The sequence below is a fragment of the Neovison vison genome, chromosome 1, assembly GCF_020171115.1.
Source record: "Neovison vison isolate M4711 chromosome 1, ASM_NN_V1, whole genome shotgun sequence".
Lineage (NCBI taxonomy): Eukaryota > Metazoa > Chordata > Mammalia > Carnivora > Mustelidae > Neogale > Neogale vison.
In genome coordinates, this window is record NC_058091.1 from 89,199,614 (window position 1) to 89,223,932 (window position 24,319).

Consider the following 24,319-nt stretch of genomic DNA (forward strand, 5'->3'; position numbering starts at 1 on the left):
AAAAATAGAGTGAATGAATGGTATGATGAATCTTAAATGTACTTACTGCTCAGCTTCAGCTATTACCAACATATCACAACTCTTTTTATGCACACACATATACTCACACACTTCTTTCTCTTGCCCTGCAAGATTTTTTTTTTTTTAAGAGAGAGCAAGCAGAGACACCTGGGTGGCTTATCAGTTAAGCATCTGCTTTTGGCTCAAGTCATGATCCCAGGATTCTGGGAGAGAGAGAGCAAGAACATTGTGGTGGCGGGAGGAGAGGGTGTTGCAGAGAGAGAATATTAATCAGGCTCCACGGCCTGTGCTGATCCTGATGCAAGGGACTCAATCTTACGACCCTGAGATCATGACATGAGCCAAAGTCAAGAGTCTGATGCTTGACTGAGTGAGCCACCCAGGCACCCTATCTGCCAGATTACTTTAAAGCAAATTCCAGCAGCATGCCTTTTAACTCAGAATATAGCTTTTTTTCTCTACAACCATTAACATCCTAAAAAAATTAACACTAATTTCTTAACATTATGTAATACCTAGGCTGAGTGGAATTGTCCTGATTGACTCACAGGTGGATTCAAAGTCCACACATTGCATTGGCTGTTATTCCTCATTTTTTCTTTTAATCTGTAATAGTTCTTCTCTCTCTTATTTTTTTTTCTTTTCTTCTTTTTTCCATTTATATCACTAAGAAACCAGGTATTTCCTGGAATTTCCCACAGTCTGGATTTGTTTATTGTGTTCCCATGGTGTTGCTTAACATGTTTTTTCATTCCTTGTATGTCCTCTAAACAGGTAGTTAGGCATGATTAAATTGTTATTTGGTATTGGGGGTGAATTATAACTTCATAAATATTGATGTGCTTAATTCTTAATGTCAGGAAGCACATGATGATGCTTGCTTGGTTTTTTTTATTTGTTAAGATGATCAGTGGGTTTTAGGTACATGGCAGGTGCAACCATTAAAAATGTCTTCTTTAACCTTTTTATTTAATGTCACTGATGCTTGTTGTTTAAATCATTATATTATTAGGAGGTAGCAAAATATTCTAACTTGTCATTTCCTTTATTAGCTTGTCTTTTATAAAAGAAGCACAGTCCTTCCTTAATCCTCTGATTAGCTTCAGATTTAGTTTAGATAGGAAAGAAAAGGCAAGATACATGCTTCATTTTTCCCCCCCCAGAAGGTCACATTCTTAGTAAACCTACTGTGAACATAATACTAATGGAGAACCTTTAGATATGTTTTTCTTTAATATCTAAAGCAAGGCAAGGGTGCCTACTTTTACTGCTGCTGTTTATTATATCATTGGAGGTCCTTGTCAACAATATAAAGGAAGAAAAATAAAATGCATTAATATTATAAGGAAAGAGATAAAATTGCCATATGCAGACTATATATATTCATTTACCTTGGGAGAAAAACAAAACACAATTCAACAAACTGTAAGAACTGCCTTGAGTTTCATCAAGGGTCCTAAAAATCAGTGGTGCTACTTTTCATCATCCTTAAGCAACTAGAAAAGTATTTTTAAAAAATGTGTTTTCACTTAAAACCTAGAGAGTATCTAAATATTAATCTAATCAAGAATATAAAGAATTCATCTGAAGAAAACTTTGTAACTTCAGTAGAAAACTTAAGAAATAATCAAGGACAAAAAAAAAAAAAGAAATAATCAAGGACATGGTAATTTTCTCTTATAATAGTGTTCTTATTCCTGAAGTTTGTCAATAAATTCTAAGTAACCTTTGTCAGAATTTTAGCTAGATATTTTTGAGAGGTTCTATACACTTAATCCTAAGTGATGTGTGGAAGAATAAAGAAGAGTTTTTGAATAGCTACGTCAACATTTTTAAAAAAGAGAAAAAAGGGAACTTCCAGCAGATACTCAGATATACTACAAAGCTATAGTAATGTAACGTGGTATGGTGTAGGAATAGACTACTTGCACATATTAGCTGAGATGTAGACCCAAGGAGGTGTAGGAACTTAATATATTACAAAGATGACACCACAACTACTAAAAGATCGTTTAGTAGATGGTGTTGAGAAAAAAAGAGTTCAGTATTGAGAAGTTAAACTTTATTCTACATCATATGCAAAGGCATAATGTATTCTACCTAAATGTGGAAGATAAAACCAAAAGGTTAACAGAAGAAAATAAAGAATATTTTTGTGACCTGGGTTTGGGGAAGAACTATTTTTTTTTTTAAAGATTTAATTAATTTATTTGACAGAACACAAGCAGTGGGAGCAGGAGAGGCAGAGGGAGAAGCAGGCTTCCTGCTGAGCAGGGAGCCTGATTGTGGGGCTCAATCCCAGGACCCTGGGATCATGATCCTAGCCAAAGGCAGCCATTTAACCGACTGACCAGCCAGGCGCCCCAGGAAAGAACTTCTTAAAACCTCAAAATACAAACCAGTTGAAGGTGTATGTATGAATTTAATTGCATGAAAACAGGTACATCTGTTTAACAAAGGACCCATAGGCAAAATTAATATACAGGTAACAAATGAGAGACAATATTTGCAGTGTTCGATATTGCCAAGTGATTATATCCTCTAGATTAGATTGTGCAAATAAAATAAAGCAATCCCAGCAGGAAAATGGGCGAAGACAATATAGAAAAGGAAACCCCAAATGCAATAAGCGTTTGAAGAGTTGATCAAACATATTAACAATCAGGACATGCAAATTAAAACAGTAATACACCATTTCAAATATGTTGGCCTTGCGCATATTAGAAAACTAGATAAAACCAAATGCATTGCAGATGCAGGGCTATAAAAATACTCCTACACTGGTAGGGGATATGTAGCCACTCTGGACAGTAGCATGGCATTCAAATTACATTGACATTGACATGTATATGACCCAGCAATTCTGCTCCTGAGTTATGTGCCAAAGAAAGTCTCAGACACATATATAAGAACACATTTATACTGCTTTTATTACAGCATTATATATGGTAGAAAGGCATTGGAGTTAATCCATGTGTCCAGTACAGGGAGAGTAGAGAGATAAAATATTTTGGAAAAATGCCATGGCATATTATGTAGTGATTAGAAGCAGCAAATCAGATGTTCACTTACAAAATGAATGAATTATGTTATAGAAGTAAAAAAGTAACAGAATGAGATATATGATATAATAAGAGTTATATGCATTAAAAATACATGCACTTAAAAGAACACAGAGTAAGCATGGAGGAATGGTTGCCTATCAGGTTACAGTAACTAGGATAAGGGGAAATATAAAGATTTTTGTAATTCCCTATCTCATTCCATGGAAGTATAGGGGGTCTCTTGTATAAGATATGATCTATAAACGTATCTAACTGGCAGTATGAGGAAAGCAAATGAGACAACTGAAGTGAGATGAAAATGTGATTTACCCAAATCTAGTACAAGATAATACATATCCAGTAGTGTAAGAATCAGGTTCTTAAGCTGACTTCATTGCCCAAAGATCTAACAGATCTTTGGAAATAATACTTCCTTTCTTATAACACCAAGGCAGTTCACTATTCTGGCTTTTCTAGGATGGATTCCAACTGAAATATTATGTTGTGAAATACAGTTTTTTTAATGACACCCTGATTTTTTTTTTCTTTAACTTTACAGAGACTGTGCAGTTGATCCAACTTGTGTTTTATGCATGGAGTGCTTTTTGGGAAGTATTCACAGAGACCATCGATATAGGGTTAGTAATGTCCAGATAATAACCATAGCCAACTATTAAATTTTATGTTAGATACCTTTTATGCCTTTTTTAAATTCCAAGATTTAACATTATAATGGAGGAGAGTGGTTTAATAAATGTGTTATTTAAATCCTGTTAAACATATGATAGCAGTATAGAAATGAATTGTGAATCCAGACTTCTTGAACACATGGTTTAGGAACGACAGCACAGATACCAGTTTCTGCATATTGGTTTTTAACTAGTCTGTTTTGCTATTTCCTTATGTTTATTATTGTCATAATTCTCTGTTTATGCAGAAGGTTATCAAAAATTAGAGGGTAAAGGTGAGAGGTAAAACCAGGAGGGAGGTTCTGAAGGGAAGGATGTGTGAGAAAAGGAGTAAGGAAAAGTGTCAGGAAATTTAAGAAATATTCTATCTATTGGTCATCTTCTACAGAAAATTTATCATTTCTTAATATTAAAAAGGCATCTTCTGCATTGTGAAAGAGGGCCCAACCCCAGAACATGACACCCACGAATTTTATTATTTTTCTACTGCTGTAATGCAACCAGTACTTTTCCAAAAATCATGTATGTTTGCTTTTAAATCAGGGATCTGACCAAAGGCAGATTATTGCTAAGCTTATCCTGGTTGATTCCTTTACTGGATATTGAAGACAAAGCCTTGGACATTTAAAAGTTAGGGAAGTGTTAGTAGCTAGAACTTGGCACCCTATTCTCAAATCATGGAGAGGGAATATTGCAGTCTTGTTATTAATTCAGGAGCCCTATTGGCTCAGGACTTTTACTCCTGTTTTTCTTCACTCTACCTGAGTATTGATAATAATGAGCTAAAACATACAAAATTGGACCCCTTGGATCTTTGTATGTTCTCTTTATTTTCCTAAATCAGTAAGAGAATCCCCGTTTCCCTTAAGCTGCCTTACCTATCTTGGGTAACCATAAGAAGCACAGAAGCTACAGGGCTATCATTTTCCAAATGGTTGGTTGCCCGTGTTTCTTGGCATATATCCTTGCAGCTCCTGGGAATAACTGTCATTTGTGGGTTTACATTAATTATATTTTGATATATAACACACAGATAACTTTTGGGGGGGCAGAATATAATAGGGCTCATTCTAAAGTTTGCATCAAATACCCACTCCTAAACTCTCACAGTACTTTTTTTTTAAGCAGAATTTCTGATAATTAAATAAAAAATCTGTCTTGCCAGATTCCTTGAATCATTGCCAAATCAGGGAAGTATGAATAATTCTTGAACCCTGCAGGTTGTGAAAACTGTCTCACTGGACAGTCTTACTTGTACATTTCTTTCCTTGTCAAAGAAGACTATTAAGAGGGTGTTAGAAAAGAAAAACAAACTATTTCTGTGGTTTTTGTTGGTCACATTATCTAACGCAGTTGTAGCACTCTCATGAGACTGTTCCTGAGGGAAAGCAACTGTAGTTACCTTTATTACTGGAGTCTGTTGTGTTACATTAAGCACTATAACCTGAGGGCATTGATACTGACATTTTACCAAACCCAGCAGGAAAACCCTCATGATTTCCTTAATTAAGGAAATCCTATAGGTGGACACATTTTACCTCTTTAAAATATCTGTAGTTTATTAGACATTACAAAGTAGTTTATTTTATTTTGAAATTGCTTAAATTAGTGTAGGCTTATTTAAGCTTTAAAACATTGAGAGTTTTGGCCTTTTATTTAATTTTAACTCCTCCAAAGGAACTAAGCACTTTAGTAATGTTACTTCCTTAGCACTTGATATTCTTATTTATAATCTGATAGCCCTCAGGAAACACTTATTGACAAGATACTTTACAATTTTTTTTTAAGATGACAACATCAGGAGGTGGAGGTTTCTGTGACTGTGGTGATACTGAAGCTTGGAAAGAGGGTCCTTACTGTCAAAAACATGAACTTAACACCTCTGAAATTGAGGAAGAAGAGGTAAAAACATTTTCGCTAAGTTGTTTTTAAGGATACACTGTTTTAACCACAAATTTGAAATATTTTCAGACATAGGAATTAGCTTATGAGATATGGGTAAGCAAAATAGTCCTGTCACTATAACCAGTGGCCAGATATACTTTGTAAGTTTTTTGCATTTTATAGATGCCATACCATTGCTGGTGGTACTCACTTGAAATTCTGGAAATTTAATTTAATTTGGACTTATTATTTGAGGTTTTGCTTTAAGTCCTCATTTATCATTGAAGGATATTTTTCCCATATATAGAGACTAGTTAATTTGGTTGGTTTTTGTATAGTTGTGTTGTGATTAAGATTTTATAGGCTAGATACCTTTCTTTTCTCTAAGCGTACATGGTAGCCAGGCCTAATCACTAGCTTGCTTATCACGACCTTCGGATAAGTGATGAGACCAAGTATAAAGACAGTATGCTGCTCAGTACCCATTATAATCACTCCAGCTGTTAATATGTGCTTTTTTAAGTAATTGATTCTGCATTATTTTTCTCTAAATGATATTTGTAACAATGTAGTGGACTCTTACTAAATAAATATATAAATCTCTGCTATTTCTGACAGTTTAATGTTTGATTCAGGATCCTTATTTCACATATTATTATTATTTTTTTTAAAGATTTTATTTATTTATTTGAGAGAGAGAGACAGTGAGAGAGAGCATGAGCGAGGAGAAGGTCAGAGAGCGAAGCAGACTCCCCATGGAGCTGGGAGCCCGATGTGGGACTCGATCCCGGGACTCCAGGATCACGCCCTGAGCCGAAGGCAGTCGTCCAACCAACTGAGCCACCCAGGCGTCCCTCACATATTATTTTTAAATGCAGAGAGATAGGTACATTTGAAGTACTTATGCATTGTTAGTAAGTCTGCTATAGATCTACGACAGGCGAACATTAATAGTGCTTCTGGTGCACATAACCTTACAGGTCTCAAAATTTGACTAAGATTTTATAGTATGGAACGCTCAGGACAGATTAAAATTTGTATGAAGTGATTGAGTGCTATGGAAAACATATTTTGTGTTTCATTTGCTTTGTGTAAGTGTTTTAGGATTTGTGACAGATGCCCAGTGATCAGGATTTCAGAGCTCTCCACTTATATTGAGGGAGCTCTGTTGTTATCTCTTTTATATACTGTATTGGAGTTCCATTTGTAAAACTACAAATAGAAAAGCTGTATTTGACAAAAAGAGCTGTGCTTCTAAAAAAAAATTGAAAACCGGTATAAAACTATGGGAGAAAATATTTACAAATTTGTATACAGTAGTCCCACCTTATCCATGGAGGATATGTTCTAAGACCCCCCGTTAATGCCTGACATCATGGATGGTACCACACCCTGCATAGACTGTGTTTTTTTTCTTATGCATACATACCTATGACAAAATTTAATTTATGAATTAAGCACAGTAAAAGACTGATAGTAACATTACAATAAAAGTTATGTGAATGTGCAATCACTAATTTGTTCTTATAATATTGTGCTGTGATGATATGAGATAGTGAAATGCCTACTTTGATGAGATGAAGTAAGGTGAATGCCACAGGCATCGTAAGATAATGTTAAGCTACTGTTGAGCTTCTGAGTGTACGTGAGAAGAAGGACTGTCAGCTTCTAGTCTGCAGTTGCCCTAGGAGTGCCTGAAGCTGTGGATAAGGGGAAATTTAATGTATCTGACAAGGGTCTAGTATCCAGAACATGTAAGAACTCAACAACAAAACCACAAATAACCCTGTTAAAAATGGGCAAAGGACTTGAATAGACCTTTCTCCAAAGAAGATACAATACAAATGACCAACAAACACATGAAAACATGTTCAGCATCATTAGTTACTAAGGAAATGCACATTGAAACCACTTCACACCCACTAAGATGGCTATAATCAGAAAGAAAGAATGTGTGTGTTGGCGAGGATGTAGAAAAGTTAGAGCCCTTGTACATTGCTTAAATGGGATGCAAAATGATCCAGTGCTTGGAACAATTTGACAATTTTACTGTTCCTCCAAAAATTAAACAGAATTTCTATATGAACCTTTAATTTCACTCTTGGATATATACCCCAAAGAACTGAAAACAAGTATTCAAATAAGTATCACCCATAACATCTATGGGTGGATGGATGGAATTGTGGTATATAGCAATAGTGTAATATTACTCCGAGGTAAAAAGGAATGAAATACTGATACATGGTACAACTTGGATGAACCTGCCAAAACATGCTAAGTGAAAGAAGCCAGGCACAAAATACCACATATTGTATGATTCCATTGATAAAAATATCGGAAAGAGGTAAATCTGTAGACAGAACTCATACTGGTGATTGCCAAGGGAGGGGGAGGGGGAGAATGGGGGGAAACTGCTTAATGGGTAAGGGGTTTTACTTTGAAGTAATAGAAATGTTTTGGAATTCTATAGCGTGGTAGTGGAGCAACATTATGAATGTAGCAAATACCACAAAGTAGTTTACTTTAAAATGGTTAAGTTTAGGTACTTTGATTTTTATCTCAATAAATTTGCAAAGAAAAACCTTAGGACTTTTGTTATCTTTCAGTCTTTGTTTTAGAGTAGACTTAAATCACTTTCTAAGAAAATTTGCTTTATTTTATTCTGTTGACCTTATCCTCATACATTAGTAGGGTTGCTATCTAATAGTGCAGTCTTGAGTTAATTTCCTGAATTTTAGGAAGATGTTACCAAGATCACCTTCCTGGCTGAAATTATATGGTCCTGCCTAGAGAATTCATACTTCAGCAACTTGGCAGAAAATAAAACCTCCAGACTCTGCCATTTAATTCCTGTTTAAGAATTCAGCTAAGAGAAATGAAGTCCTCAAGGATAAGACTGTAAGAAAAGCTATTTTTAAAATAGCATTATGTTTAGCATTGCTGGGCCCCACTCATTAAATTTATACATATATCTAGGTTTTTAATATTTTGTGCTTGAAAAGGAAGAAAGCTATATAATATTTGCAGTGTACTTTTTAAAAAAAATCTGTCATAGGATTGTTTTTATTGAATGTAATTTTTGTTATACATTTGGCCTGCATCTTAAGAAAAAGTTAGAAAAAAATTAATACACTTCTATAGGGATAATGCTTAGCACTTCCACGGGTCTTCTCAACTCATTGCATATGGGATGGGACATTTTTTTATTGTATAGGCCAAGGGTCAGCAAACTGTGGCCCCACAGGCCAGATCTTATCTTCAACCTGTTGCTGGCACCACCATAAGCTAAAAATGGATTTTATATTTTTAAATACTTGGAAAAAGTCAATAGGATGATATCTGTGGCATGTGAAAATGATAGGAAATTCAAATTTTTGTGTCTATAAAACAATTTTATTGCAACACAGCAATGCTTGTGTTTATTGTCCAAAATTGCTTTTCCACTACAACAGAAAAATTGAGTAGCTACAACAAATACCCTATAGTCTACAAAAACTAAGAGACAGTATCTGACTCTTCACAGAAGAGTTTGTGGACCCCATGTGTATGCTGTCAGAAGCATTGTGTTTATTGTACCTGCTTCCCCCTCACTAAATGGCAATAGCATCTCCCATCACTGTGACGATAGTAAATGCCAGACCAGGTTTCCAAATGGGCCCTTTGGGCATGGGAGGTGAGTAAGAAGGCTAGAGTGTCCCCTTTGGTAATCTTCACAGGAACTATAAGAAACTTCTCTTAGGTCTCTGCATTAGGAAATGTTACTTTCTCTTTCTATGGGTCTGGTAACTGATTGTTTCCTCTTATTGAAGCTTTTGGGAAATAGAGTCAAATGTTTGGAAACGTGCCTATCTATAGTAGCTGTTCGGAAATTGTATGATATGTCTGTATAATAAACATGTTATCTTGATTTCATTTTCCTACCTTTATTCTGGTTTTGCCCTCTTTGTACATCTATTTTTTTTTAATATTATGCTTTGGATGTATTCTTAAATTGCTATAAATCCTTTCTGAAGTGAGATTTAATTCAGTAACAAATGCACTTGAGTGAACAACATCAGTGAAGACTTTCTTTTACCTGAAATTTTCACTCATCAGTGCTGCTCCCATCTCAAACATAGATTTGTGATTATTAGCTAAATATTATGCTAAGTATTTTGTTTATTTCTTTAATTCTCAGAACAGCCCTATAAGATAAATACTGCTGTTAATGAATATTTTATAGGTGCAGAAGCTTGAGTTTTAGGAGTTAAAAATTTGCCCAAAGTGTCTTAATGGTAGTATGGGCTCCAGTAATGGAATTCTTTAACAGTATTTTGCACTGATTTTATTTTATTTTATTCTCCAAATTTTTATTTAACATACAGTGTAATATTAGTTTCAGTGTAGATTTTAGTGATTCATCACTTAAATACAATACCCGGTGCTCATCAGAGCAAGTGCCCTCCTACCATTACCTACTTAACCCATCCCCCCCCACCTCTCCTCCAGTAACCATCAGTATGTTCTCTGGTTAAGAGTCTGTTTCTTGGTTTGCCACTCTTTTCCCCCAGTGTTCATTTATTTATTGTTTCATTTCTTAAATTCCATCATATGAGTGAAGTCATACGGTATTTGTCTTTCTTTGACTGACTTATTTCAGTTAGCATAATACTCTCCAGCTTCATCCACATTGTTGCAAATGGCAAGATTTCATTCATTTTTTTTTGCTGAGTAATATTAGTGTGTGTGTGTGTGTGTGTGTGTGTGTGTGTGTATCTCACATCTTCCTTATCCATACATTAGTGGACATTTGGGCTCCTTCTGTAATTTGGCTGTTGATGATGCTACATTACACTGATTTTATAAATATTCAGCAGTGGAATTGCTTTTTTTTCCCCAATAAAATTCTAATTTTAAAATCCCAATAATAAAAGAGAATAAAGAATTTTTTTATTCCAGTGTAATTAGCATACAATGTTATATTAGCTTCAGGTACAAAATATAACGTTTCACCAGTTCTTTACATCACTCACTGCTCATCAGGATAAGTGTACTCTTTTCTTTTTTTTTTTTTTTTTTAATGGATGAGTTCTTTTTTTATTTTTTTAAGATTTTATTTATTTATTTGACAGAGACAGATCACAAGTAGGTAGAGAGGCAGGCAGAGAGAGGAAGGAAAGCAGGCTCCCTGCCGAGCAGAGAGCCCAATGTGGGGCTCCATCCCAGGACCCTGGGATCATGACCTCAGCTGAAGGCAGAGGCTTTAAACCACTGGGCCCCCCAGGCCCCCCTAGGATAAGTGTACTCTTAATTCCTTTCAACTGTTTCACCCATTCCCCACCTACTTCCCCTCTGGTAAACACCAGTTTGATTCCATATATTAATTTAAGAGTCTGTTTTTTGTTTATCTCTTTTTTCTTTGCTCATTTGTTTTGTTTCTTAAATTCCACATAATTGAAATCATGTGGTATTTGTCTTTCTCTGACTTATTTCACTTAGCATTATACCCTGTAGATCCATACATGTTGTTGCAAATGGCAAGATTTATTCTTTTTTTATGGCTGAGTAATATTCCATCGTATATATAGGCCACAGCTGCTTTATCCATTTATCAGTGGACACTAAAAGCGGTATTATTAATGAATTTACTTTTTATCAGTTGAAATGTGTATTAATTACTTGCTTGAAAGTCAACTTTGAAATAAGGGAGGTGGTTTCGATAATTATTTAGTTTCTAGTTTATTACTAGTTTCAGTTGGGGAGTATAGGAAAAGTCCTTATTCATAGCTTATTTGCATATGACAACAGTTAAAATTGTTATTGTAATGCAGTGTATGCTTACACTTTAAAAAATGACACAGGGGTGCCTGGGTGGTTCAGATGTTAAGCATCTGCCTTTGGCTCAGGTCATGATCCCAGGGTCCTGGGATCGAGCCCTGTGTCAGGCTCCCTGCTCAGAGGGAAGCCTACTTCTCCCTCTGCCCCTCCCCCTGCTTGTTCCTACTCTTGTTGTCTGTCTGTCAAATAAATAAATAAAATATTTTTTTAAAAAGTGTATGACAGGGGTGCCTGGGTGGCTCAGTGGGTTAAAGCCTCTGCCTTCGGCTCAGGTCATGATCCCAGGGTCCTGGGATCGAGCCCCGCATCGGGCTCTCTGCTCGGCAGGGAGCCTGCTTCCCTTCCTCTCTCTGCCTGCCTCTCTGCCTACTTGTGATCTCTGTCTGTCAAATAAATAAAATCTTTTTAAAAAAATAAATAAATAAAAAGCGTATGACATAAAAAACTAGTTTTCCATAATTCCCACTGCCTTCTAATGTAAGCAGATATCCTTTTTAGTAATATGTCTTGTGTTCTTCTAGTTTGAAAGAAGAGTAACTCACAGTTGACTCACTGACCAGAGTTTGCATTCTATAAAATAAATGTAATCAAAGAACTACAATTATAAGTCTTAATTGATAATACAGTATAGGGTGAGATGATCATTTATTTACAAATTCCAACTGACTTATGCTATCATAAGAGCACTTTGAGCAGAAGTCTTTCTTAGCATTTAATAAGAATCTTAAGCAGACTCTGCAGTGTGCATGAAGCCCAATGGGGGACTCGGTCTCATGACCCTGACATCGTAACCTGAGCTGAAACCAAGAGTCAGACGCTTAACTGACTCTGCCCCCAGGTGTCACCAGAAATAATTCTTCTTAATGAGTGACCATCTTTGAAGACGTTAACTTGTATGCAGAGATGGCAGAAAAATCTTTATTCCTAGCCCTGCCCCAAACTGGGTTAATGTAATGGCAAAATTACTAGTTGGTGATCCTCAATATGTAATATTACACATCTTAGAGTGTATTTTTACATTCCATTTTAAAATATAGATAATTATATATTTTTAAGCCAGTGTGTAATTTAAACAGGAAACAGCTTTACCAGGCCCTCGGATTTTATAGAACAGTTTGAATACTACTGTCTTGGATTCTCAAGAATTTGTTTCTGTTTCAGGACCTGTTTTGTTCTTATAAATTCTGTTTATTGTAATTCATTCTCTAAATGTCTTGTATTATGGGACATAATTGTGAGAAATGAGTGACTATATAGCAGGGTAATATCACCAAGCAAACTGAGCTTTGATTCTACTTTCTATTTTGGTGTAGAAAGAGGTGTATATATATATATATATATATTTTTTTTTTTTAAGATTTTATTTATTTATTTGACAAAACAAGAGAGCACAAGCAGGGGGAACAGTAGAGGGAGAAACAGGCTCTCCACTTAGCAGACGGCCCAATGCAGGGCCCCATCCCAGGACCCTGGGATCACAACCCGAGCCAGAAGTAGGCACTCAACCATCTGAGCCACCCAGGCGGCCCTCCCCCCATTTCTTAGGATTTTATTTATTTATTTGTCAAAGCACACACAAGCAGGGAGAGTGGCAGGCGGAAGGAAAAGCAGGCTCCCTGCTGAGAAAGGAGCCTGATGTAAGACTCCATCCCAGGACCCTGAGATCCTGACCTGAGCCAAAGGCAAGCATTTAACTGACTAAGCCACACAGGCCTCCGGAGGTTCATATTATTATTAATACCCATTCTTTTATGAATCTCCAGGAGTTACCAGTTCTAGTTCCTTCTTTGTATGGATGGTTTCACTATGTTAGTGACTTCTAGTCTCTGAAAGAAATAGTAAAATAAACTTTGCTAGTAGGATAAAAAATTTTTTTCCCATGGGACATATAAAGCAGACCATTGAGAAGATTGTAGATAAAAAGTCCTGTAAGACAAAAATCTTCTTACTCTTCTTACTTTTTCTTATGTTCTTCACACTCTATACCCATCTCCTTTAGAGTCTTTTTTCTTCCGTTCTTTTTATTCCCCGTCTTCATGTGTTTTGTATCAGTTCCACTAGGCTTATTTTTGGTGAGGATGTACAAAAAAATCTGTATCCTTTATGTATATTTGCAGTAATGTGTCAATTCCCATTCCATGATGTTGGAGCATACTGATTTTCCCTTTTTCGTAAAGATATATTTATTTTAAAGAGCTTGTGTACAAGAGAGAGGAGGGGCAGAGGGAGAGGAAGAGAGAATCTCTCAAGGAGACTCCCTGCTCACCAGGGAGCCCGCTGCTGGGCTCAGTATCACAACCCTGAGATGAGGACATGGCCCAAAGTCAAGAGTTGGATGCTGAACTGACTGAGCCACCCAGGTGCCCCAGAACATACTATTTTATTATTTGAGGAATGAATATAATATTACTTAGCCATTAAGCTAGGTAACAAGCAAAGCATTAAGATTAAAATTGTGTACAACATTTTGCCTAAAAGGTATGATAAACTTAGTGTATATTTACAGTAATAGTTTTTCACATTAACCTAGAATTTTTGTGACTTATTCCCTGTTAAGTATAAGGTGCAAAGTTCCCCTTCCATACATACATGACATGCACTGCTGAAACAAAGTAGACAAAGGAGTGATACTTACAGCATCAAGGGGCGGTTTTCTGACCTTGTTTTCTGACCGTTTAGAGTCGGGCTGAAAATGAGGCTCTCCTTTATAACTATAAACTAAATTATCTGTCCTTAGGTATCATTACTTTGTTTATTCTGGAAATTGGGGATTAGTAGGATATGAAGCTATAAAGATGGTTTGATGTTAAGGTTTTAAAGATCCTGGAATGCCATTCTAAAATTTTTAGATTTATTCATCAATGGCCTTGGGATGCCATCGATTATGTTTAGATTATCCAGTAATTGGAATCATTATAAACAGAATGGTTCAGGAAGCTTGATTTGGTAGGACATACAGGATCAGCCTGAAGAGAAGCCAAAGCTGGAAGATCAGTCAGCTGTTCACAGTAGTATTTTGAGGGGTGGAGGCAGAACAGGAAAGAGGAGAATTAATATGCATTTAAGATGGTTGCAATTTTTATTTTCTGTTCTTAACAGGATCCTCTTGTGCATTTATCAGAAGATGTGATAGCAAGAACCTACAACATTTTTGCTATTATGTTTAGATATGCAGTGGAGATACTAACCTGGGAAAAAGAAAGTGAATTGCCAGCAGATTTAGAGATAATGTAAGTACAGCCCTTTTATTCTTTGTATTTGTATTTGCTCAAACTCTGTTTTAAGCATTTTGATTCTGATTCCTCAAATTAAGTTTAATACAGCTAAGATCGAACATACTCTCTTTTAGTAATTAGTTTTCAGAATACTTTATTTCAGAGTTTTTAAATATGTGTGATCCACTTAGTTGGTAGAGATTTCTCCCTGTTCATTGGTTAGTTTACTTTAGCCTCGTATTTCAGGCACAGGCACTTTTCTGTTCTTTGTGTGATAAACCTGATAACTCTCACATTTTTACTGTTTGCGTTTTGATTATTGAGGTTGCAAACTTGTGACCAGAGAGTTTGGATTCTGCCATAGTTGTATTAAGGCTCAGGGCTTACTTTTCCGTGTGATGTGCCTGCCTCAAACAACCTTCCCTTTAACTTTTAATTCTAACCAAGTTTATTGGAGTCCTGTTCATATTTAAGGTTGATTACAAGTTGAAGTGAGGGTCTGGTGAACATCAGTGGTTTCTTTTTTGCTTTTTCAGTACTGTTCTAGACACTTAGACTCTTCAGTGTTTTTTAATAAAGTGAGATGTTAATTATACTTTTTTGGAAATGTTGAAAATAGTGCCTTATGAATCTATCTTCACATGTATCCATATTGCCATATGAATCTTCACATATATCCACACATACCCATATATGTCGTATAAATGTATCTTCCCAATATCTTGCAGGTATTGCAGGTTGGTTTCTAGACCACTGCAATAAAGCAAGTCAAATGAATTTTTTGGTTTCCCAGTACACATGAAAGTTAGATTTACATCGTGCTGTAGTCTAATAACATTATGTATAAAAAACAAAGTACATAACCTTAACTTAAAAATACTTCATTGCTAAAAGATGCTGACCATCATCTGAGATTTCAGGGAGTCATAATCGAGGGTCCTGCCTCAATGTTGTTGGCTGCTGACTGAGCAGGTAGGGAGTGGCTGTGGCCGTTTCTTAAAACAAGACAACAGTGAAGGTTGCTACATCAGTCGACTCTTCCTTTCACTTGAACACTTAGAGATCATTACAGTTTCAGTTGTCTCAGAATACAGAGGCCCAGGGAGAGGGAGAGAAACAGGAAACAGCTGCTCAGTGGAGCAGTCAGAACACATACAACATTTATACCTAAGTTTGCAGTATTAAATGGATGTGGTTCCTGGTGCTCCAAAACAATTATGACCGTAACATTAAAAATCACTGATGACTGAGCACAGATCACCGTAACAAATATAATAATGATGAAGATGTTTGAAGTATTGCAAGAATTACCAAAACGTGATGCAGAGAGCAGAGACATAACATGAGCAAATGCTGTTAGAAAGATGGCACTGAAGAGGCTTGCTCAACACAGCATTGCCACAAACCTTCAGTTTGTAAAAACAAACAAAAAAACAAAACCCACAATATCTACAAAGCACAGTAAAACAAGATGTACTTCAAGCTGGGAACCGTTGATCAAAGATACAAATTTAGACCCTAGAGAATAGAAGAGTTTTGTTTTTATCTTTTTGTTTCATTGTAGGTTCAAAATCATCAGTATAGAAGAGAAAAGAATGTAACTTGCTTCTCTTATACTATTTTCCTGTCTTAGTAGATGGCATTCCATCTACACAGAAACCTGAATCGCCTATACCCATTTAGATTTCAAACCCAGCTGGTTCTTCCTCCATCAAATCATAAAACTTTTGTTCTTCTCCATTACTGCTGTCCTACTCCAAATTAATTAATTTCATCATTGACAACATTGCTTCCCTAGCTGAATTGCTATATCTATTCTTGTCCCTCAACGATTCATTCTCCACATGGTAGCAAAGTGAACTTTAAGACAAACCTGACTGTTACTTATTTTTTTAAGGATCTCTGATATAAATCCCAAGTGGGGCTTGAACTCATGACCCCGAGATCAAGAGTCACATGCTCTTCCAACCGAACCAGCCAGGTACCCCAGTGTATTGTGAAATATTTAGCAGGATCCCTGGCCCTTAACTGCTAGATGCCAGTGGCACTCCTGCCCCAGTCATGACAACAGAAAATGTCTCTAGACATTGCCAAGTGGTCCTCTATGGTAGTTAGTGGAGAAGTGCCTCTAGTTTAGAGCCATTGATACTCAATTTGACTTTGGGTCTCAGATTACTTCTCTGGCAGTTCTTTGAAGTCCCAGACCTATTTTACCCTGTTGCAGTTTCTTTGTTCTTCTTTGATAAAAGCCAGTTCACTTAGAATTACATGTCAAATACATATCTTCCCCAACAGATAGTGGTGTCATGGAGCACGGGGACCACAGATGACTTTGCTACAGATACGTGCCCAGTACCTAGCACGCACCTAGCACATCCCCTAGCACTAGAACCAAGTGTGCTCTTACTTAATCAGCCTAGAGCTAAAGAATATGCAGTTAGATAATATATAATTTATGTTTTACCCCACAGAGAGAAGAGGGATACCTACTATTGCATGCTGTTTAATGATGAGGTGCATACTTATGAACAGGTTATTTATACCCTTCAGAAAGCTGTTAACTGTACACAAAAAGAAGCCATTGGCTTTGCAACTACAGTAGATCGAGATGTAAGTAATTTTCATTATATTAATGTCACATAATAAATTTGAACCTTTATTACAGATAAGCTATTCTGGGAAAATTGAATAGTCTAGGCTGTTTTTGTTTTAAGGATTTTATTTATTTATTTGAGAGAGAGAAAGAACACAAGTAGAGGGGAGGAGCAGAGGGAGAGGGGGAAGCAGACTCCCAACTGAGCAGGGAGCCCAATGTAGGGCTTGATCCCGGGACTCTGGAATCATGACCTGAGACAAAGGCAGACACTTAACCAACTGAGCCACCCAGGTGTTCTTAGGCTATTTTATTTTTTAATTTCATTTGAATATTGGGACAGATACATATTGGGTATAAATGTAAGCTGTTGTCAGAAAGTTTAGAAGGAAATGTAGATGGAGTTGCCCTCATTCTACCCAGTGATTAGAAATATCATTTATGGGGCACATGGGTGGCTCAATCGGTTAAGCATCTCCCTTCAGCTCAGGTCATGATTCCAGGGTCCCTGCTTAGTGGGGAGCAGGATCCCTGCTCAGTGGGGAGTCATCTTCTCCCTCTGCTCCTTCCCACAACTTGTGCTCTTTCTCTCTCTCTAACTCACTCTGTCTCAAAGAAATAAAATCTTAAAAAAAAAAAAATATTTATTTATGAAAACAGGAATTATAGCAACCTAGAAGAATAAATGTTATGTCATTTAAGGAAATATACTTATTAGTGAGTTGAAAATATTAGGATGGTTTTGAAGGAAGATAATTTACTTTTCATCATTGAATAGAATGAATGTTGTAAATATTAAAGTTGACTGGAGTTGTTATATGCTCAAATATGTTTATTTGTTTACTGGATGAAAAGTTATTAATACTGAATATAATATTTTTACATGTTAATTTAAAATATCTTCATTTACCAGGGTCGTAGGTCTGTTCGATATGGAGATTTCCAGTATTGTGAACAAGCAAAATCAGTGATTGTTGTAAGTAATTTAAAAACATGCCTACACTATTATTTTTTTTTAATTAGTTTAAAACTCATTCCATGTTTTGGCATTTATGAACACATATTTCTGTCTTCATGAATGTAAAGCCAGCATCAGCCAAAAGTCATGTTTAATGATATGTTTCTTGAGCATTGTATTATTGCTCTGTTTTTTCAAGGCAAGATTAATATTGAAAATGAACATTTACATGAAATACAGATTTTCTGCCTTCCTATTTCTCTGTCAGAAACATCTTAGAAAGTGTATCATTTTTGTTTTGTTTTTGATAGCATGTCACATTACTTTTTAGGACTTTAACTGACCTAGCACCAAGATCAGAATTCAAGGGAGGTTGTTTCTTAGTAACTTATACCAAAGTATGCTGCATATAATAATAGCACTTAATGTAGTATTTCTCTAAAAGAAAACTATTCCCCACATTTATATTTATTTTAAAAAGTAAGAATTATTTTAAACTCTTCCATGTAAATGAATTTTATGTAAATGTCCTTTTTGTTAAGTATTTTAAATATGCAGATAAAAATAGAGATAACATAGCAAATGCCTGTATGCCCACATTATACAGCTTTTTCCTCACATTTTTTTTTTCCTCACACTTTTTAAATGTAAATAAAATAGTGTAGAGGACCCTGTATTATCCCTTCTTTATCCTATTCCCTTTTCTCCTACCCTAGAGATAGATAACGACTTTTACTAATTTGTTTGTTCATTCTTGTGCGTACCTTTATGCTTCCATTTATTAAATCTGTTAACATTATATGTATTGATTTGGAGGCCTTTAAACATTAATTTATAATGTTTCATAACAAGGTTCATACTGGATGTATTTATACTGCAGCTTTCTATTTCAGTGTTGATACTAGGTTTGTGTGTGTTGATGCGTGTACCTGTGAAGTATTTGATTAATAACTTTACCATAATTTTGCCATTTTCCTACTGATGGACAATTAGGAGAATTCCTTTTTTTTTTTTTCCTTCTTTTGCTATGACTGAAAATCCTGCTATGGACATTGTTTTGTCTCCTTGTTGCATAGATGTAAAAGTTTCTCTAGTGTATATACCAAGAAATAGGATTTCAGAGCATTTTCATCTTTACTCGAGTTTGCTAAGTTAGTCTCCAAAATGGTGGTACTAATATGCATGCCCACCAGAGGTGTATAGAGATTTCCCATTTCTCCACAACTTTGTCAAAACTGTATATTGTCAGGTTTTTAAATTTTTGCCAATTTCATGTGTATGGATGGCATCTTGTCAATTAAATTTACATTGTCTTAATTATGAGTATCTTTATATTTTCTTTAAGATTTTATTTATTTATTTATTTATTTATTTATTTGATGAAGAGAGAGAGAGCGCACAGGTAGGCAGAGCAGTAGGGAGAGGGAGAAGCAGGTTGCTCATTGAGCAGAGGGCCTTTTGTAGGGCTGGATCCCAGGACCCTAGGATGATGACCTGAGCTGAAAGCAGACACTTTAACTGACACTGACTGAGCCACCAAGGCACCCCATTTTATTTCATATTTATTTATGTTTTCTGTGAATTTCCTATTCATATCCTTTACCCATTTGGGGGGGTTTTGTCTTTTTCTTACTTTTTTGTTAGGGGTTCTTTATGTAACCCGAATTGTGGCCTTTTGTTAGAAATATCTTTTCCCATGATATGACTTAATTTACATTTGTCTCTGGTTCCTTTCATTGAGCAAAAACTTTAAATTTTAATGTAGCAAAATACATCTTTTTCTTTATGATTCGTACATTTGATGTTTTATTTTAAAAATTCTTAATATCTGTCTAGATAATAATACATGAGGAACTATATCATGGTTGGGTAGAAGAATATTTCCATTTTTAGGAAATGCAGATTGAATATTAAGGGATAAGGAGGGATGATGCATATAACCACACCCTCAGTAGTTCTTGGGGGTTTTTTCTTTTTTTTTTTTAAATTTAAGTTCATATATGTATATCTGTGTGGAGAGAGGAAAAATAAGGTGGAAATGATAAAGCAATCGGGATCAAAATTATAGTAGATGAATCTGAGTAAAGCAAAGAGGTATTTTTTTTCTTATATTGGTTACTTTATAACTTCTTATTTGTAGTACTGTCATTTCAATTTTTCCTTTTTAAGAAAATTAGTATTTGTAATCTCTGGTGGCATTTATGTAGATATATTCATAATACAGAAAAGAAAGTCCAGAAATAGATACTAGCTAGAAGTAACTATAGGTACGTTCTAAGGGAGGAGGAGAGCTTCTTAACATATACTAGAACCCCAGGAGTTAATAAAGAAATGTATTTTTTGGCTACATAAAAAATTAGCATAAGAAAATACTCCATAAACAAAGTCAAGAGACAAACAGTAGATTTAGGCAAAATTATTTCTAACATAGAAGATAGACATTTAATGTTTATGATAAACAGAATACTCATAGATTATCAAGTAGGGAACAAATAACAAAATAGAAAAATGGACAGAGGATATGGAAAGGCAATTACAGCAGAGAAAAAAATCTAGGCAGTCAGTATACATGAAGAGACTCACTCATTGGTAATCAGTAAAATGATGGGGAGATTTCATATTCAACAGGTTGGAGAGGTTAGAGTGGTAAAATACCTTACTGGCAGAGATGCAGAGAATTTGAAAGCTGGTGTAAAATAAATTGCTACAGCATTTGGGGAAATAACTTAGTAGCATCTATTACTAAAGTTTTATCTTTCCTAAGAATTTATCTCATAGAAATGTAAGCACTAGCAAATGTGTATACAAAGATGTTCAGTGCTGCTTTTTTTGTAGTCACAGGAGACTGAAAACAAAGGGAATATGAATGCCCTTCTCTAGAGGATGTTTGAACAAATCCACTCCACAGAATATCATGAGTCATTAACCCAAAAAAATTGGTTAACGCAAAGATGCACAAGAGAATGTATAGTATCCCATTTTTGTAGATCAAATAAAAATCTTTATAAATGTATACATATATAATATATAGATAGAGAAAATATGCAGAGGCATACTGTGTTAATGTGGATTATGGGGATAGGATGAAGTTGGGGGTAGAAAGATGATCCAAACCAAAAATTATAATGGACTTAAGTAGACCTTTCTTCAAAAAGGTATATAAATTACCAGTAAGCACATGAAAACATCCTCAATAATCACTAATTGTTAGGGAAATGCAAATAAAAACCATGATGAGATACCACCTGTTACCCATTTGGATGGCTGTTATAAACAAAAAACATAACAGCTTCAAAAGAGTTGGCAAGGATATGGAGAAATTGCAACCCTTGGGCACATTACTGGTGGGAATGTAAAATGGTACAGCTACTATGGAAAATTGTAATGTAATTCCTCTAAAAATTAAAAGGGAATTACCATATGATCCAGCAGTTTTGCTTCTGGGTATATGCACAAAAGAATTGAAAGCAAGGTCTAGGAGATATTTGTACACCTATGTTCAAAGCAGCATTGTTATTCACAATAGGCAAAAGAGCAACTCAAGTGTCTATTGATGGATGAATGGATAAATAAAATCTATATACATACAATAGAATATCATTCAGCCTTAAAAAGGAAGGAATTGCTGGTGCATGCTACAACATAGGTAAACCTTGAGGATATTATTCTGAGAGAAATAAGCCAGTCACCAAAAGATAAATAGTGTATGATTCCATTTATATGATACCTACAGTGTTTGGTGGGTATAAAGTTTGGGTTCTTCAAGATGAAAAGAATTCTGGAGAGAAAAAAAGAGTTCTGGAGATTGGTTACACCACAGTGTGAATGTACTTAAGACTTCTACATTTAAGACTTAAGACTTCTATATATTTAAAAATGGTTATGTTGGAAATTATAGTTTATTATACAGCAGAGTTTTTCTTTTTTTCTAAGTATGGATAACATCACTTCTATACAGTGAAGCAAATTACTTAAATAAATATGTAATTGCATTTAAGAAATTGAAAACCTAAAACAAATGTCAGCATTTAAGTAATTTCTAATTGGTGGGACAGATTTTCAAATAGAGGACCAAAGACCCAGGTTACTCATAAGCTGTAACTTCTTACTTTTTTGGAGGAATCCTAAGATTCTTTCTAGACCCTAAATTAGGATCTGAGTAAGTCAAGCCAAGTGGTATTTTTCTTACACTCATACATGAAAAAAAAATTCTCCTGTATGATGAGAGAATAGTTACATCAAATAAAAATGCTATCTTTTTTCTATAAGACAGCCTTTTTAAGTTTGTTTTTTTCTTTCTGCCATTTCTTTTTAAGAGAAATACCAGTAGACAGACAAAGCCACTCAAAGTTCAAGTTATGCATTCGTCTATTGTCGCACATCAGAATTTTGGTTTGAAACTTTTGTCTTGGCTGGGAAGTATTATTGGATATTCAGGTAGGTTCAAAAAACTATTTTGGAAAAAATATCAAGTGAAATAATTTCTTTCTTTATTGTCACATTTTAAAATACCATCTCAGAATATATTTATGTACACAAAACCCATGTTTCTCAAATTTTGCTCCACAGGATTTTTTATATGCATACAAAGGATTTTGTGTTCAAATAAATGCAGGAAATACTGGACTAAACAATAATAAATGACTTTAATATGCTAATGAAATACAAATCTTACAGACTTAATAAAAGAACCCTTTTTTTTTTTTTTTTTAACCCCATCCTGTGGAACTCTATTCCACAGAGCAAGCTAGGAAATACTACTATAAATAAAACATAAGTGATTAGCAGTTTAAAGGATACAACACTAATGTTGATATCTTTGTTTTGACTCTTCCAACTTCTGGTTACTAATAATTTGCAACTCCAAACACTTGCAGATTTGAAGTTAATGATTTATATTTGGTATTTTTTGTCTTTCCACATTCCACAAATTAGATAATCTTTTTAATGTGGTAGCAGAATGAAGAACCCACATGGCTAATGCCAGAAATACAAGTTTGATGTATAAAATAGAATACTAAAGAGAAAAATAGGAACAGATCTAAGCTATCTGTTATACTGTTCTTCAGAAAGCAAGAGTGGTGGTTTGGATAAATGACATTGTGATGTTTATTATAAAGAGAAGTTCTAAAGTTTTGTATTAAAAGAGCATTGCCACACTATGAACATGACAGTTGAAAAAATATGGAGGTACAGAAATTTAGGAAACCATGTTTGCTTGTCTTTTTAAATGTTTTTCCATTATTTTTCTTATCCTCAGTCTTTTTAGTTTTGGTGTTTTCCATTGGATACCTGTTCACCAAGTTCTCCACTAGAGTAGTAATAAATAGTATCATGGAAGCCATTTCCTGCCAAAAATTTTTTTGAGATATTTACCCTTAATTATTTAAAGACCTTGTCTCTTATTTAATACTATATACATATTTCTCTTTAGTCTTATAAACAATTCCTGTTCAGTAGCTTTTATAATTTTAAAATTACTCCATTTCTTTCCGATTATTTTGCTTGCTTATAGAAGACTAAAAACTGATTTTAAAAATCATAAAGTATGAAACATAAGGTATTAAAGTTTTGGTTATGTTAATGCTTATGTTAATATTTGAAAAACTTTTTTTTTTAAGTTCAGCATTTAGAAGATACAGGAATTTGTCTTCCAGGGCCTTTCACATAGTAGGTACACATAGGTTCACAGGGAACATTTATTTAATGAGTGGAAACATTTTGCATAGCACTGACAAGTGGACTGGTGCTTATTATAGTACAGAGGCCATGCTTACTTTTTTTTTAAATGGCAGCACAATTATACCTACCTTCACTTGTCATGGATGTAACAGTTTTATTATAATCTGGTTTAATTAACATAGGTCCTTAAAGAACTGTATTTAAGTTCTTTACAACGTAAGAGGTCGTTGCCCTTCTGATAGGCTTATATTTTGGTATTCTGGAATGAGTGTTGGTGTAGAATGTGAGATTTGGAATTTTTCTCTTTTTGTGAAAATGCTAATAAAATAGTTAATATGTTTACTTTTTCTGAATAAAGTTGACCATTAACAAACATATAAAGCTCTATAGATTCACTGGAACATTTCTTTTAAAAT

General features: G+C 34.9%; 1 protein-coding gene across 5 annotated transcripts in view; it reads left to right on the top strand.

Annotated features, from left to right (window-relative positions):
- UBR2 (ubiquitin protein ligase E3 component n-recognin 2) overlaps positions 1-24,319 on the top strand; it is a 126,478-nt gene that overhangs the window by 35,945 nt on the left and 66,214 nt on the right. For all 5 annotated transcript variants that reach the window (XM_044250950.1, XM_044250942.1, XM_044250926.1 and 2 more), the window contains exons 3-8: positions 3,625-3,703; positions 5,543-5,656; positions 14,555-14,685; positions 17,142-17,280; positions 18,177-18,239; positions 22,538-22,658. In XM_044250950.1, the coding sequence (XP_044106885.1) occupies positions 3,625-3,703; positions 5,543-5,656; positions 14,555-14,685; positions 17,142-17,280; positions 18,177-18,239; positions 22,538-22,658 (647 nt within the window). The remainder of the gene's footprint in view (positions 1-3,624; positions 3,704-5,542; positions 5,657-14,554; positions 14,686-17,141; positions 17,281-18,176; positions 18,240-22,537; positions 22,659-24,319) is intronic.